Source organism: Bicyclus anynana, chromosome 8 (assembly GCF_947172395.1).
Source record: "Bicyclus anynana chromosome 8, ilBicAnyn1.1, whole genome shotgun sequence".
NCBI classification, from domain to species: domain Eukaryota; kingdom Metazoa; phylum Arthropoda; class Insecta; order Lepidoptera; family Nymphalidae; genus Bicyclus; species Bicyclus anynana.
The window spans coordinates 4347053-4359392 of record NC_069090.1 but is presented as its reverse complement, the minus strand read 5'-3'; the positions used below and the strand labels follow the sequence as shown (position 1 = coordinate 4359392).

The following is a 12340-nucleotide window of genomic DNA, read 5'->3' as shown; positions in this document are numbered from 1 at the left end:
ATAAATGCTGAGACTCTTGCTCAATAGTGGACCAAATATGGGTTTTTAATCATCTTCATCATCATCATCATCATCATCATCATCAACCTCAATATCATATCAGCCGATGGATCTATCTTACCACTACATCCAAAGCTAAATAGACTACCCAGTTGGCCTATTCACTAATTTGGTCTTTAATAACAACCTATTAAAATAATCATCATATTAACTGAGAAATGTCATCTACCTACTGATATCCACGTAGGGTTGTCAGTAGGGACTGGATGACATTTGTTACATAAAATCTCAATTAATTATGTTATGTCAACTAACATACATCAAAGTTAGTGAATTAGCCTACTGGGCCTATGGCTATGTGACACGTCTATTCTCTTTCTATCTTCGAAAACTAACAAAATGTATGGGAATGACAGATCCGACCGACAACTTGATCACCTTGATGACCTATGAATGTCATTCCTATACGTTATTTAATTTTCGAATCGTTAGCGTTTGTAGAAAGAGAATAGACGTGTCACATGGCTACAGGCCGTACATATTCTATTCAGGTCCATTAACTATACCTACAGAAGTTCAAGAAAAAAACGCAAATCATTTGTGATACAGTTTTAATTCAATAAAAACACTTAAGATATAAACAGTACATAAAGTATGCTAGTAAAACATAAAACAGAGTTTTCAAGGTCATGTGAAGGTAGTATAACCTGAAACAACAAAAAAATACTTTAGTCACAACATAACATGCTCAAAAATACTGGGATTTTTTATAATCCGATTCAAACTTTGAGAAGTCTGAGTGCCTAGTGGCAGTTTTCAATGTTATTGAAACAGTTGTGCAGTAGTGCCGCTAGATGGCGCTGTTTCAATTCCTTGGAAATTCGCGTTTACGGTTACGCGACCGTCACATTAAGAAAACATTGAAAACTGCCACTAGGCACACTGAGCATCATGTGATAAGATGCGCAAATGGAAAATTTAGAAAATTAGGTATCAGCGGTATCGTCCCGCGCCTAGTAACCACTACCCATCCGCTCTGTTAATGCAACATGCAGAACTGCGCATGCTATTATCAACCCTTTATCTTTTGTTTACCTACAGACCAACCAATACGCCTCGTATTCGGAGTGGACTAGTAATTTGGCGCGGCTGTAGCTACAAATTCATTCATTTGACGGTCTCTAGATTTACATAACGGAGGACCTGGGTTCGGGTTGAATCTGCAGCTGGTGGGAGGCTTCGGCCGTGGCTAGTTACCACCCTACCAACAAAGACGAAGCGATTTAGCGTTCCGGTACGATGTCGTGTAGAAACCGAAGGGGTGTGGATTTTCATCCACCTAACAATTTAGTCCGCTTCCATCTTAGATTGCATCATCACATCGGGTGATTGTAGTCAAGGGCTAAAAAGTCTCTTCCTCGAATTCATCATACATAATGCGTACCATGTCATGAGTCGACGGGCCTGCGGTAACGTGGACAAGTCCTCCTTAGCGATGAACTCCCGAATTCCAAGGTGATAGCTCTTCAAGTAGTAATTGTAGTCCATTTTCTAGAACATAAACACTGTAGGTAAGTTGACTGCTGGACTTGAGCCTCTTGTCATAAGCATCATCAATAACAACTTCAGACTAATTACATATGGACCTGCCTCGCTAGACGATACCTTTCTGTAATCTGTTAAAGTAGGTATAGGATCATCGATCTAATGCGATTATAAAAACTGTCTTTAAAGAATCGATATTTTATATTTGTAATCGTGTTCGGTTGTTAAAGAGCTCCGAACCTTTACCTTTTTGTGTAGTTGAATAGTGTAAAAAACGTTCGACAACTTTTAGCTTAGGTACCTACATATAGGTACCTAATCTAAGCTCGTTTTCCTCACAAAATGACAGACAATTTTGTTCGTGAGTTTGGGCACGATACTAGTCCATAATAATTAGTCTGAGTTAACAACTCATACCAGTATCGAATCAGCCTTACTATACCAGCATACGGTAGGCAATTTTGTTCGAACTAAATTGCACTGTATTGTGTAGCAGCGAGAGTCGCTATTTGTTTAAATAACGTTGCGTAGTGAATCTTCTGTACCTGAACATATGTATTCCGTGTATGGGTAGGTTATGGTATTTAAATAGAAGATTCAAGATTAGGAATGTAGGTTTAGTTTTAGCTTACCGACATATCCGTATAGAAAATATCATTTTCTTCTTGGGTTATTTGATCTTTTAAAGATCGAAAATACTCGTTTTTGAAAACCCAATTTCTGGAAGTGTAGTATTGTAACATTTCAGCCCCTTTACGCAGACGTTTCTCTATTTTTATCATACTGAAATAAAAAAATAGAATAAATATTAGAAAGGTGCCTAAGTTTTTCAAATTCCGATTTGCAAAACGGACTCGAATCTAAAATCATGTAAAAATACACGTAGGGGTACCCCAATACAATTTTCATCAACAACCCATATTTGGCTCACTATTAAGAACGAGTCTCCTCTCAGAATGAGAGGGGTTAGGCCTTGGTGCACTACGCTAGCCCAATGCGGATTGGTATACTTCACACACGCAGAGAATTAAGAAAATTCTCTGGTGGGCAGGTTTCTTCTTGATGTTTTTGCTTCACCGTTTGAGACAAGTGGTATTTAATTTCCTATAACCAAGGGCTAACCTGCAGAGAATAAAACAATAAAAAAAATTTTCTTTGTATCTGATTCCTTCCAAACGGCTGAACCGATTTGGATGAAAATTTGTTTAAATTAATATTTCATTGAGTTGTTCCAAAAGAGAGTAGGTTCGAGTACCTACCTCATAGGTATGAATAGGACGAGGCCAGTAGGTAAATTGAACTTTGCGCAGTAACACATTTTTATTGATTACAACGAGTAACCATATCAGCACGTTGATGCCATTACAATTTTTCAATTAGTATCAACCCCGTAAAAGTAACTTACAATGTCTTCCGTCCACACAAAAATAGAAGCAAATCAATGAAGTACGCCGGCAGTATGTGAAAAAAGACCTCCGCTATCTTGTGCTGGTAGCGATACTGCTTCGATGACCCTGCTGGGTAGTACAGGCAGAGGGATAGCGGGTATTTTAATAATAAATCTTTCACTGAAAAATATACACAAATCAATAAATATCTACAAGGAATTACAAGCAATTTTAAAGCAAAACTTGGTAAAAACGCTTGACTTGAGGAGCTGATATTGAATGTGTTCCGAAAAGTGTAATCGGACAAGGCAAACGGACTAAGAGCAGGCTTGTTTATTTTAGTTACGTTAAATTTTCGATGAATATTGATTTAGATATAAGGCACCTTACGGACTACGAGACCAGGATCATAACCAGTGCCCACAACGACCAGGTTAACAGGTTTTTACGTCCCAATAGCTCAGAGTTAAAGGGACCAGATTCATCATTCCGTCATTCATATTCCCGTTCAAAAAACTGAAGAAACCGTAACATCAACGTCGTGCACTTGAACGTGCACCTGAACTGGGTCCTAACTGAAAATCAGTGCTGCATACTTCTTTTTTGTGTAGGAAGTATGTGGCAAAATGCTGAGGTAGGGCCTTTTTCTAGGTTATGCCACATATTGCAAGGCATTCTTCTTTTATTGCTCCACTTTTTGCGTGGACAATTAAGCTATGGAATAATTTAGAATTTAAGAATGTAATTTGTGAAATTACTTAAAAATAAAGATCTTTCTTTCTTTCCTTTCTTTCTTTCACTTGGCCGCATACCAGGGACTGGTCGTTGTCGTTGGTGACATGTTACGATTAAGAATTGACAAATCTGGCTGCAGTCACACCGAAGCTATTGCAACCACGGCCAACGACTATTCTTGATCATGGCCGTTAAACCCCAAAACGGTCATAGGCCTATTACGAGTATAAGTACCTAATAATCTATTAACACAACTACTAGTACTATTCAATCGACTAAAGTAAAACTTCGAACCTCTTTGGCACATAGATACTCGTAGACAGGGCCGGACCGTCCATACGGCGAACGGAGCGGTCGCTCCAGGCAACAAATCCTAGGGGGCGCCGAAATGGCAAAGACAAGATCGAAAAGAAATTTATTTCTTTTCGATCGTCTATATCTAAAGCGAAGAGATGAACGCGACGTGCGCGAATTTACTTCTAATAGAGGCGTCTTTCTTTATCTATGGTGCAGGGAGTGCGTTGATTTTAACCCGGGTATATACAGGTAATAGAGGGCGCTAGGGTGATGATTGCACCCGGGCGCTACGTAAGCTAGAGAGTCTTTACGTATGACATTCCGATATACGTTAGGCTACGAACTTTTCAAACGTCCCTAGTATATAATGTTAGGAGCAAACAGGAAAGGCGCCATAATTGGATCTCGCTCCATTCTAAAATTTACCTCGGGCCGGCGCTGCTCGTAGATTAGAAAAACACAGAGGTTACTTTTCATCTCGAAATTCAGGAAAGGTACTTAAACTGCCTAATCACACAATTAAACTAAATTGTTTTTAACAATTATAAAGCTAAAGCTTACTTATTGCAATAATGTCGTGCCAATTCATTTTACCGAAGCTGTTATCTGTCACGTTGCAAACTCTTATACCCTTTGGTCTGTAACAAGTTATCAAATTAAAAATTTCAAGGTAACCCCTGACACAAAATAAACTCTAAATGCCTCGACCATCGTTTATTTGCTGGTCATCATCATCATCATCAATTGACGGACGTCCACTGAATTTAGGCTTGAGGACTCAAAAACAACCTGGCCTCGAACCGCCATCCAGCGAAATCCTGTAGCGCACAAGTCTCCTTTCAGAATAAGAGGGGTTAGCCTAGATGTCCATTTCGCTGGCCCAATGCGAATTGGCAGACTTCAAACACGTAGAGAATTAAGAAAATTCTTAGGTGTGCAGATTTCCTTACTATGTTTTTGCTTCACTACTTACACACGATATTTAATTGATTAGAATGCACATATCTAACTGAAAAGTTGACGTTGCATGCCCCGGATCGGATTCGTACCTATGCCATACGAATCAAAAGCAGAGGTAAAAATATGCACTGTGTTATCACGGCTCTTAAATTATTTCATACTAGTAGACGCCTACGTGGTTTCACCCGCGTGGTTTCCGTTCCCTTAGGAATGCGGGGATAAAATATAGCCTATAGCCTTTCTCCATAAATGGGTTCTAACTCTAATCTAACACTGAAGGAATTTTTCAAATCGGACCAAGTTCCTGAGATTAGCGCGTTCAATCAAACAAACAAACAAACTCTTCAGCTTTATAATAGTAGCAAAGATAATTACGTTTAAAATAGATGACCGTTAACTATTCGTTCGATCGTTTGTTATTTTCGAAAAGTAGCAAAAGTTAATTGAAATATTTCGTTGGTACTTACTGTTCAATTCCTGTTGTATATGCCAGAAGAATGCAGCCATTGACCACAGCGTCCAGTGGTATTACATCCATACGAGTTTTCTCGCAGTAGGAGGTGTGCAACAGACCTTAATCAGATTTAAAAAGTAATCACTCAAGAACGTACTCGTCCGTTACTCGTGAGAAAATTCTCAGGTACGCAGGTTTCCTCACGATGTTATTCAGTTTTCACCGTTTGAGACACGTAATATTTAATTTCTTAAGATGCGTATAACTGAAAATTTGTAGGTGCATGCCCCGGACCGGATCGGAACTTCCGATTACGCCCTCCGTATGGCAGATGTCATATCCACTGGGCTATCACGGCTCATGGTTATGGATATGGTTACGATATCTTTTACTGCCCACAGCTTTTTTCGCTGCAAACTTGATGGTATGTGGCTGGCATATATATCAAGTCTATTATATATTGTTAGGGTTCAGGTGTTATATAGGGTGTGGCGCAGAGAAATGGACGTCTACTGCTGGACTACCTCTTGCATGGACTTCGAAATACCACGGTCTCGAGCCGCCAGCATCCAACGTCTCCCTGTGACCCGCTGATGTCCTCGGTCCACCTAGTGGAGGCGTCGGCCAACATTGCGCTTTCCGTGGCGGGTTCGTCATTCCAGCAACCTTGTAAGTAACTACCGTATGTAGCAGTTTGTTTTTTTTTTATTCTTTACAAATTAGCCCTTGACTACAATCTCACCTGATGGTAAGTGATGATGCAGTCTAAGATGGAAGCGGGCTAACTTGTTAGGAGGAGGATGAAAATCCACACCCCTTTTGGTTTCTAAACGGCATCGTACCGGAACGCTTAATCGCTTGGCGGTACGTCTTTGCCGGTAGGGTGGTAACTAGCCACGGCCGAAGCCTCCCACCAGCCAGGCCTGGACTAATTAAGAAAATCTCAATCTGCCCAGCCAGGGATCGAACCCAGGACCTCCGTTTTGTAAATCCACCGCGCATACCAAAGCAGTGGCGAGGGTTGGAATATTGCCGAAGGTAAACCAAAGAAAAGAAAATCCATATTGCGTGATATAGTTTCTCATATATCCATACATATTTTAAAACGACAACCCGGCTGTAATCGGCTTGTATGGATAGTGGGTAGGTAATAAGTATTTGGTTACCTCTAGCACTAGCGTATGTAACTCCTGTAGGTCCGTTTATGTTGTCTACCCATCCTGGCAAAGGTTCCTTGTACGATGACAAAACTGAAACCGAATATGATTGAAAATTATTATTATTATTATTTTTTTTTTAATCTCTCATTTATTTAGTACTTCTTTTTTTTTAAATTTTTAACAATATAAGTATAAAATACAAAACATTATTAAAAATTTATAAAAAAAATTCACCCTCCCGCTGCGGGACATTTGAGTGCCCAAGCAACCGGTGGTCAGGGCTCCAGAGTGAGGAACCTCCTCACAATACGCGCCGTCTCAAGAATCACTGCCTTTTGTATCCGACTCTTGATCCAACAGTTAAGCGATATTATTATTATTATTATGAACTCTTTGTCAGTGTTTCCTATATTATATTTTTTTAGAAAAGCGTGTTCTCACTTGGCATCATCATTCCTCCAACAAAATCATATCATATGCACTCACCGAATATGATTGAAAATTATTATTATTATTATTCAAATGAATTAAACTCTCACGCCCTGTACAAAATAAATATATATAAAAAGCCAAAGGGAAAATAAATAAACCTACTTAAATACGCAAAATAAATAAACTTAAATATACATTACATAAATACATATATGCACCGGGCGGAGGATTCACCCCGGCAGGGAGACTAAACGGCCGGGGGTCAGGGCGACAGGTGGAGAAACCGGCGCACTATCCTAGCCGAGTCCAGCATGACCGCTTTTTCCATCTTGCCTGCGAGCGAACTGCCACGGAACCCCAGCCGCCTTAGATGGTGAGCGAGGCTGACTGGGATCAAACCGTTGGCAGATATAACGATGGGGATGATTTCAGTATTTCATATTATTATTATTATTAACTCATTGTCAGTGTTTCCTATATTATATTTTTTTAGAAAAGTGTGTTCTAACTTGGCATCATCATTCCTCCAACAAACTCATATCATATGCACTCATAGCATATCAGGTAGGTCTGAGAATCGGTCAAACAACAATTTTTCATACCTACAAGTGATAATGGTGGTCCACCCAACCCCAATTTTTTTTAATTCCTAGAAATAATTTATGAGGCAAAATAACGTTGACGGGCAAAAAGGCCCAGAAAAGAAGAAGAAGAACATTTGCCGGGTCTGGTAGCTTACTAAAAAAATACCATAAACAGGTCTATTTTATAAACTTTACATTGTTAAAGTGATTTATAGGAAGGCGACATCGAAACTTGTTTTTAAAAACAATTAAATTACTTGACATTCAATTACAGCCACAATAATCTACAATTATTAAAACTGAATAAAGAGAAAAGGTTTGTGTTTTGTATGTAATAAATAAACTCAAAAACTACTGGACCAATTTGAAAATTTCATTCATTACTGTTATCGCCGCGTTGCAACGACTTGCGGTACGGACGACTTCAGTGTGCTCGTGGCGTTCGAGCTGTCCACATCTCTTGTTGTGTAATTCTTTATGGGTTACTTAGAATAGGCGGGGAGAGTGACTTGAGTGGAAAAGGGGAGTGTTTGTTAACAGTCAAAGTGTTTAACACTACACACAACGTTCACAAGTGCGTGACTTCACTCAAGGTCATTCTCTGCCATTCTAGGGTCTTATTTTGGTTATAATTTCATTTGTTAATTAAGTTGTCCTGACAAATGTTGTGAATCATAACCCTTGTTCGACATTAGTTTTCTTATTTTTATAATCACCTCTGAGTCCGCTAAAAGTACGTCTTTGCCTGTCCAACACCTGCCTCAACCCTACTACTATAACAAAAGCAAAATCTGTTTAATTTTGTGAATTAGGAGAGTAGGAAAACGTTACCAATTGAAGGCCTCGCGATCGCAATTGAAAATTTGTCTTTGTATTGAGCCACTAGTTCCTCAGTGAGGTTTTTAGAGTATCCGTATGTGTTGACGTATGGCTTGATTAACCTGTAGTTAAAATAAAAGTGTTAGAGTTAGCTGGTCACCAGTATTTGTGCCTAGTATACATTATCTTCATCATTATAAGCTAACGAACGTCCACTGCTGGACATAGGCCTCTTGCATGAACTTCCAAAAACAACGCTCTCGAGCCGCCAGCATCTAACGGCTCCATGCAACCCGCTTGATGTCCCCGGTCCACCTAGTAGGAGGTCGCCATTCCAGCACCGGAAAGCGCAGATATATCGTTAAGAGGAAACGACAGTGGCGACGGAGTTGAAATTCTCTTTCCAACGCAACGAAAGAGTGAGCTATATTTATGAAATAGGAGTCCGTTGCTATTGGTCGGCATTTGTCTTTCCCTGATCTCGAGATAAGTCGTTGTACGCATCTTAGAGATGGTCTTGAGAGTATAAGGTTTGATAATATCATCCAACTTAACCACTCGGTCCTTGATTTTGATGAAACAACACATTTGATATCCGGGATCTGGAGAGTCATTTTCAACTAATGAGTCATATGTGCCTTGTTAGTTTTATATTACAAGGTTATATTAGTTTAAGTCGAAATATCTTTATTCAATGAGAAATTTTGTTCATTTGAATCGCCATCTTTTGTGTATGTTGAATCTGGATCTTTTGTAGGGTCAATCAAACAAACCATAAAAATAACCTCAAAAATGGTATGTGATGAGAATGTATTCAATGTTTATTTTGTCCATGGGTTGTTATCGCCGCGTTGCAACGACTGGCGGTACGGACGGCTTCAGTGTGTTCGTGGCGTTCGAGCCGTCCACACCTCTTGTTGTGTAATTCTTTATGGGTTACTTGGGATAGGCGGTTAAAGTGACTTGAGTGGAAAAAGGAAGTGTTAGATATCTGTCAAAGGCGCCTTTAACCCTACACACATCGTTTACAAGTACGTGACTTCACTCAAGGTCATTCTCTGCCATTCCAGGGTCTTATTTTGGTTACAGTTTGATTTGTTAATTAAGTTGTCCTGACAAGTGTTGTGAATCATAACCTTTGTTCGACATTAGTTTTCTTATTTTTGTAATCACTTCTGAGTCTGCTAAAATGACTGAAAATAAAATGATTTTATTTATTTATTTAAAAACATAGTTACTCTGGTTGTAACTTCATTAGCAAGTCATCGCTCATCCACTTCACACAGTTGATAATATCCTCAGGTCTGTGTAGAGCAGGATACACCTTCTCTTCCAGATTCTCTAACTCATCATGACAGAAGGTCGTTGACACATGCACAAATATCTAGAGAGAAATTGATTAGTTTTCAAAAGTTAGTTTGAGGGCCTCCGTGGCGCAGTGGTATGCACGGTGAATTTACAAGACGGATGTCCTGGGTTCGATCCCCGGCTGGGCCGATTAACGTTTTCTTAATTGTTCCAGTGTTTGTCGATGTCGATGTCGTGTACAAACCGAAAGGTTGGATTTTCATCCTCCTTCGAAAAAGTTAGCCTGCTTCCATCTTAGATTGCATCATCACTTACCATCAGATGAGATTGTAGTCAAGGGTTAACTTGTAAAGAATGATAATAAAAAAAATGTTCGGCAGTTAGCCTGCAACAATTTGCAAGCAACAACAGATGTAGGCAAGAAGCTGATAAACTAATTTCAGGAGTTCCACAATTTTGAATGGTAATTTGTATCCCTAATATAATTATATCACGGACACCTTATAATTGACTAATTAAGGTATTGACTATAATATAAATTTATTAACACAAAACAAAAATATAGGGCTACTAACTGTATAACTCGGTCGCCTTCTTAAAAGCGAACTTGTTTTTTGATGCTAATGTGTTAAGAATAAAAAATACATTACAACACTGAAATAAGCTGCAATGTTACAGCCTTCTAACTTTAAATCAGGTCTGTAGATTGTATCCTATAAAGACTTAGAGTTAGCAAATAGGTAACTCAAAAGTACTCACTTCAAGGTTTTTCATCCCTTCAACTAGTTCCAGCACGCGTTTGGTACCAATTACATTTGCAGTTATTTCATAACGAAGACCCTGATCAAATCTGAAAAGTAAGAGAAATTTTAAGTTCGTTATCAATTCATATTCGGCTCACTGTTTAGCTCGAGTCTCCTCTCAGAATGAGAGGGGTTTGGCCAATAGTCCACTACACTGGCCCAATGCGGATTGGCAGACTTCACACACTTAGAGAATTAAGAAAATTGCAGGTTTCCTCACGATGTTTATCCTTCACCGTTTGATATCTATTATACCTAGATAATTAAGTGGCCAAGTTGTGATGTTTCTGGTAGTGATGGTCTACAAGATTATTACTTTAACGAATTGAATGAAAAAGCCTGGTCATAATCACCTGACTGAAGCAGCACTGTGGAACACTATTTGGACCTCTTCCTGTAATATTATTCTATCCTGCTCAGATATTCCCAGATCTTCTTCTAATATATCGCCTTGTATCACGCACAGTTTCGAGAACAATCTAATATCCCTGATTTTTTCGAAACACTGAAAAAAATGTATAGATTGCAGTAACTATGTAGTAATAAAATGTTGCAGGTACTGCTGAAGACGGTTTGACACTGCAAGGGCTCTTTATATAGGGAAGGGAATATGGAGCTTAGACCCACCACGCTATTCCAAAATCGATGCCGGCCCAAGGATATCTAATAATTATTAACGACCAGTATTTAATGATAATGACAATGATAATGATCTGCTCTCCAAGGGACGGGAGCTGTAACTTCCCAATTCTGGACAGAGAAACTTTACTGAAAAACTTAGAACAAAGTAAACCTCGTAGTAACTCGGGATCTGCAGGGTTATTATGTTACTTCGTGTACCATTCAAGTAATCAGTCACTAGATCGTTTTTCATCGTATTTTCGTTTATGCAATCATCTAACATTGTGTTTTCAACGAAATAACCTTAACTGCATAATTTTACATTAAGTGGTAAAGTTTTTTTGTATCTACGATCATCTAACATTATTATTTCAACGAACCTACGAAATTACGTACCAGTTTTTCATTAAAATAACGTTACTACCTGCTGCTACTACTAACATACTAATGTTACTTTAATATTACGATAATTGTGTAATTTCGTTGAAAACACAGATGATTGCAAAAACGAAAATACGATGAAAAACGACGTAGTGACTTATTACTTGAATGGTACACCGAGTTACATAACAACCCTGCTGAAGCCAAATAGGCTAACCTCTGCACCAAAAAGGTTGTTCACTTCAATCTAACGGTAGACTTCCGTTCTTGGCGACCCCGACGCGCGACTATTTAGTTACACTCATTCAAACATAAGATAGGAGGTATACTTACTCTTGAGCTGGTCATCTCATTGAGACGATCCTGAGGGCTCTGTCCCTTCTTCGTCCTCATCAACAGATATATCGCCTTAACATCTGGACAACATCTCAGTAGCTTCTCAACCAAGACTTTCCCTATGAAGCCCGTGCCGCCAGTGATGAAGACGGATTTGTTTGCAAAGTATTCGACAACACCCATGTTAAACATCGTATCTGAAAGATCATACTCCATACTATTATTATAAAAGTCTGTCTGTCTGTCTGTCTGTTAGCTTTGCACGGCTAAACTGATATAACTGAATTTTGGTACAACGATCAATGGCACATAGAAAATGATCGGTAACTTATGCTACTTTTTATTTCGGAAAAATCCAAGGTTTTTACGGGATTTGTGAAAACAGTATATCCGCGAAAGGAGTCGCAGGAGTCCACTAGTGTTTTTATTAAATAAAATAAAGTAATTTTGTATAAAAAAGCCCCACCAGCGGCTGCCACAGATATTGATGCTTATACGAGTAATGTATGTTGTGTTG

At 38.9% G+C, this 12340-nt stretch overlaps 1 protein-coding gene across 1 annotated transcript; it reads right to left on the bottom strand.

The window, feature by feature from the left end:
* Nucleotides 1-687: 687 nt before the first annotated feature.
* Nucleotides 688-12019, bottom strand: LOC112058623 (putative fatty acyl-CoA reductase CG5065). The gene is made up of 12 exons (XM_052882854.1): nt 11821-12019; nt 10839-10990; nt 10442-10532; nt 9613-9758; nt 8387-8496; nt 6546-6629; nt 5393-5498; nt 4527-4603; nt 2951-3113; nt 2178-2328; nt 1434-1551; nt 688-707 (listed from the first exon to the last, which is right to left on the bottom strand). Exons 1-12 carry the CDS (start codon nt 12013-12015, stop codon nt 688-690), a joined length of 1413 nt encoding a protein of 470 aa, XP_052738814.1. The 5' UTR covers nt 12016-12019.
* Between the last annotated feature and the right edge of the window lie 321 nt (nt 12020-12340).

Bases quoted from the DNA above. Each gene is read 5' to 3' on its own strand.
- LOC112058623 (XM_052882854.1), bottom strand. From the start codon at position 12,015: ATGTTTAACATGGGTGTTGTCGAATACTTTGCAAACAAATCCGTCTTC. The intron at 4,604-5,392 runs GTAAGTACCAAC...AACTTGTTACAG, and splicing joins TATACAACAGGAATTGAACA to ACCAAAGGGTATAAGAGTTT. The intron at 2,329-2,950 runs GTAAGTTACTTT...TTTTTATTTCAG, and splicing joins TTGTGTGGACGGAAGACATT to TATGATAAAAATAGAGAAAC.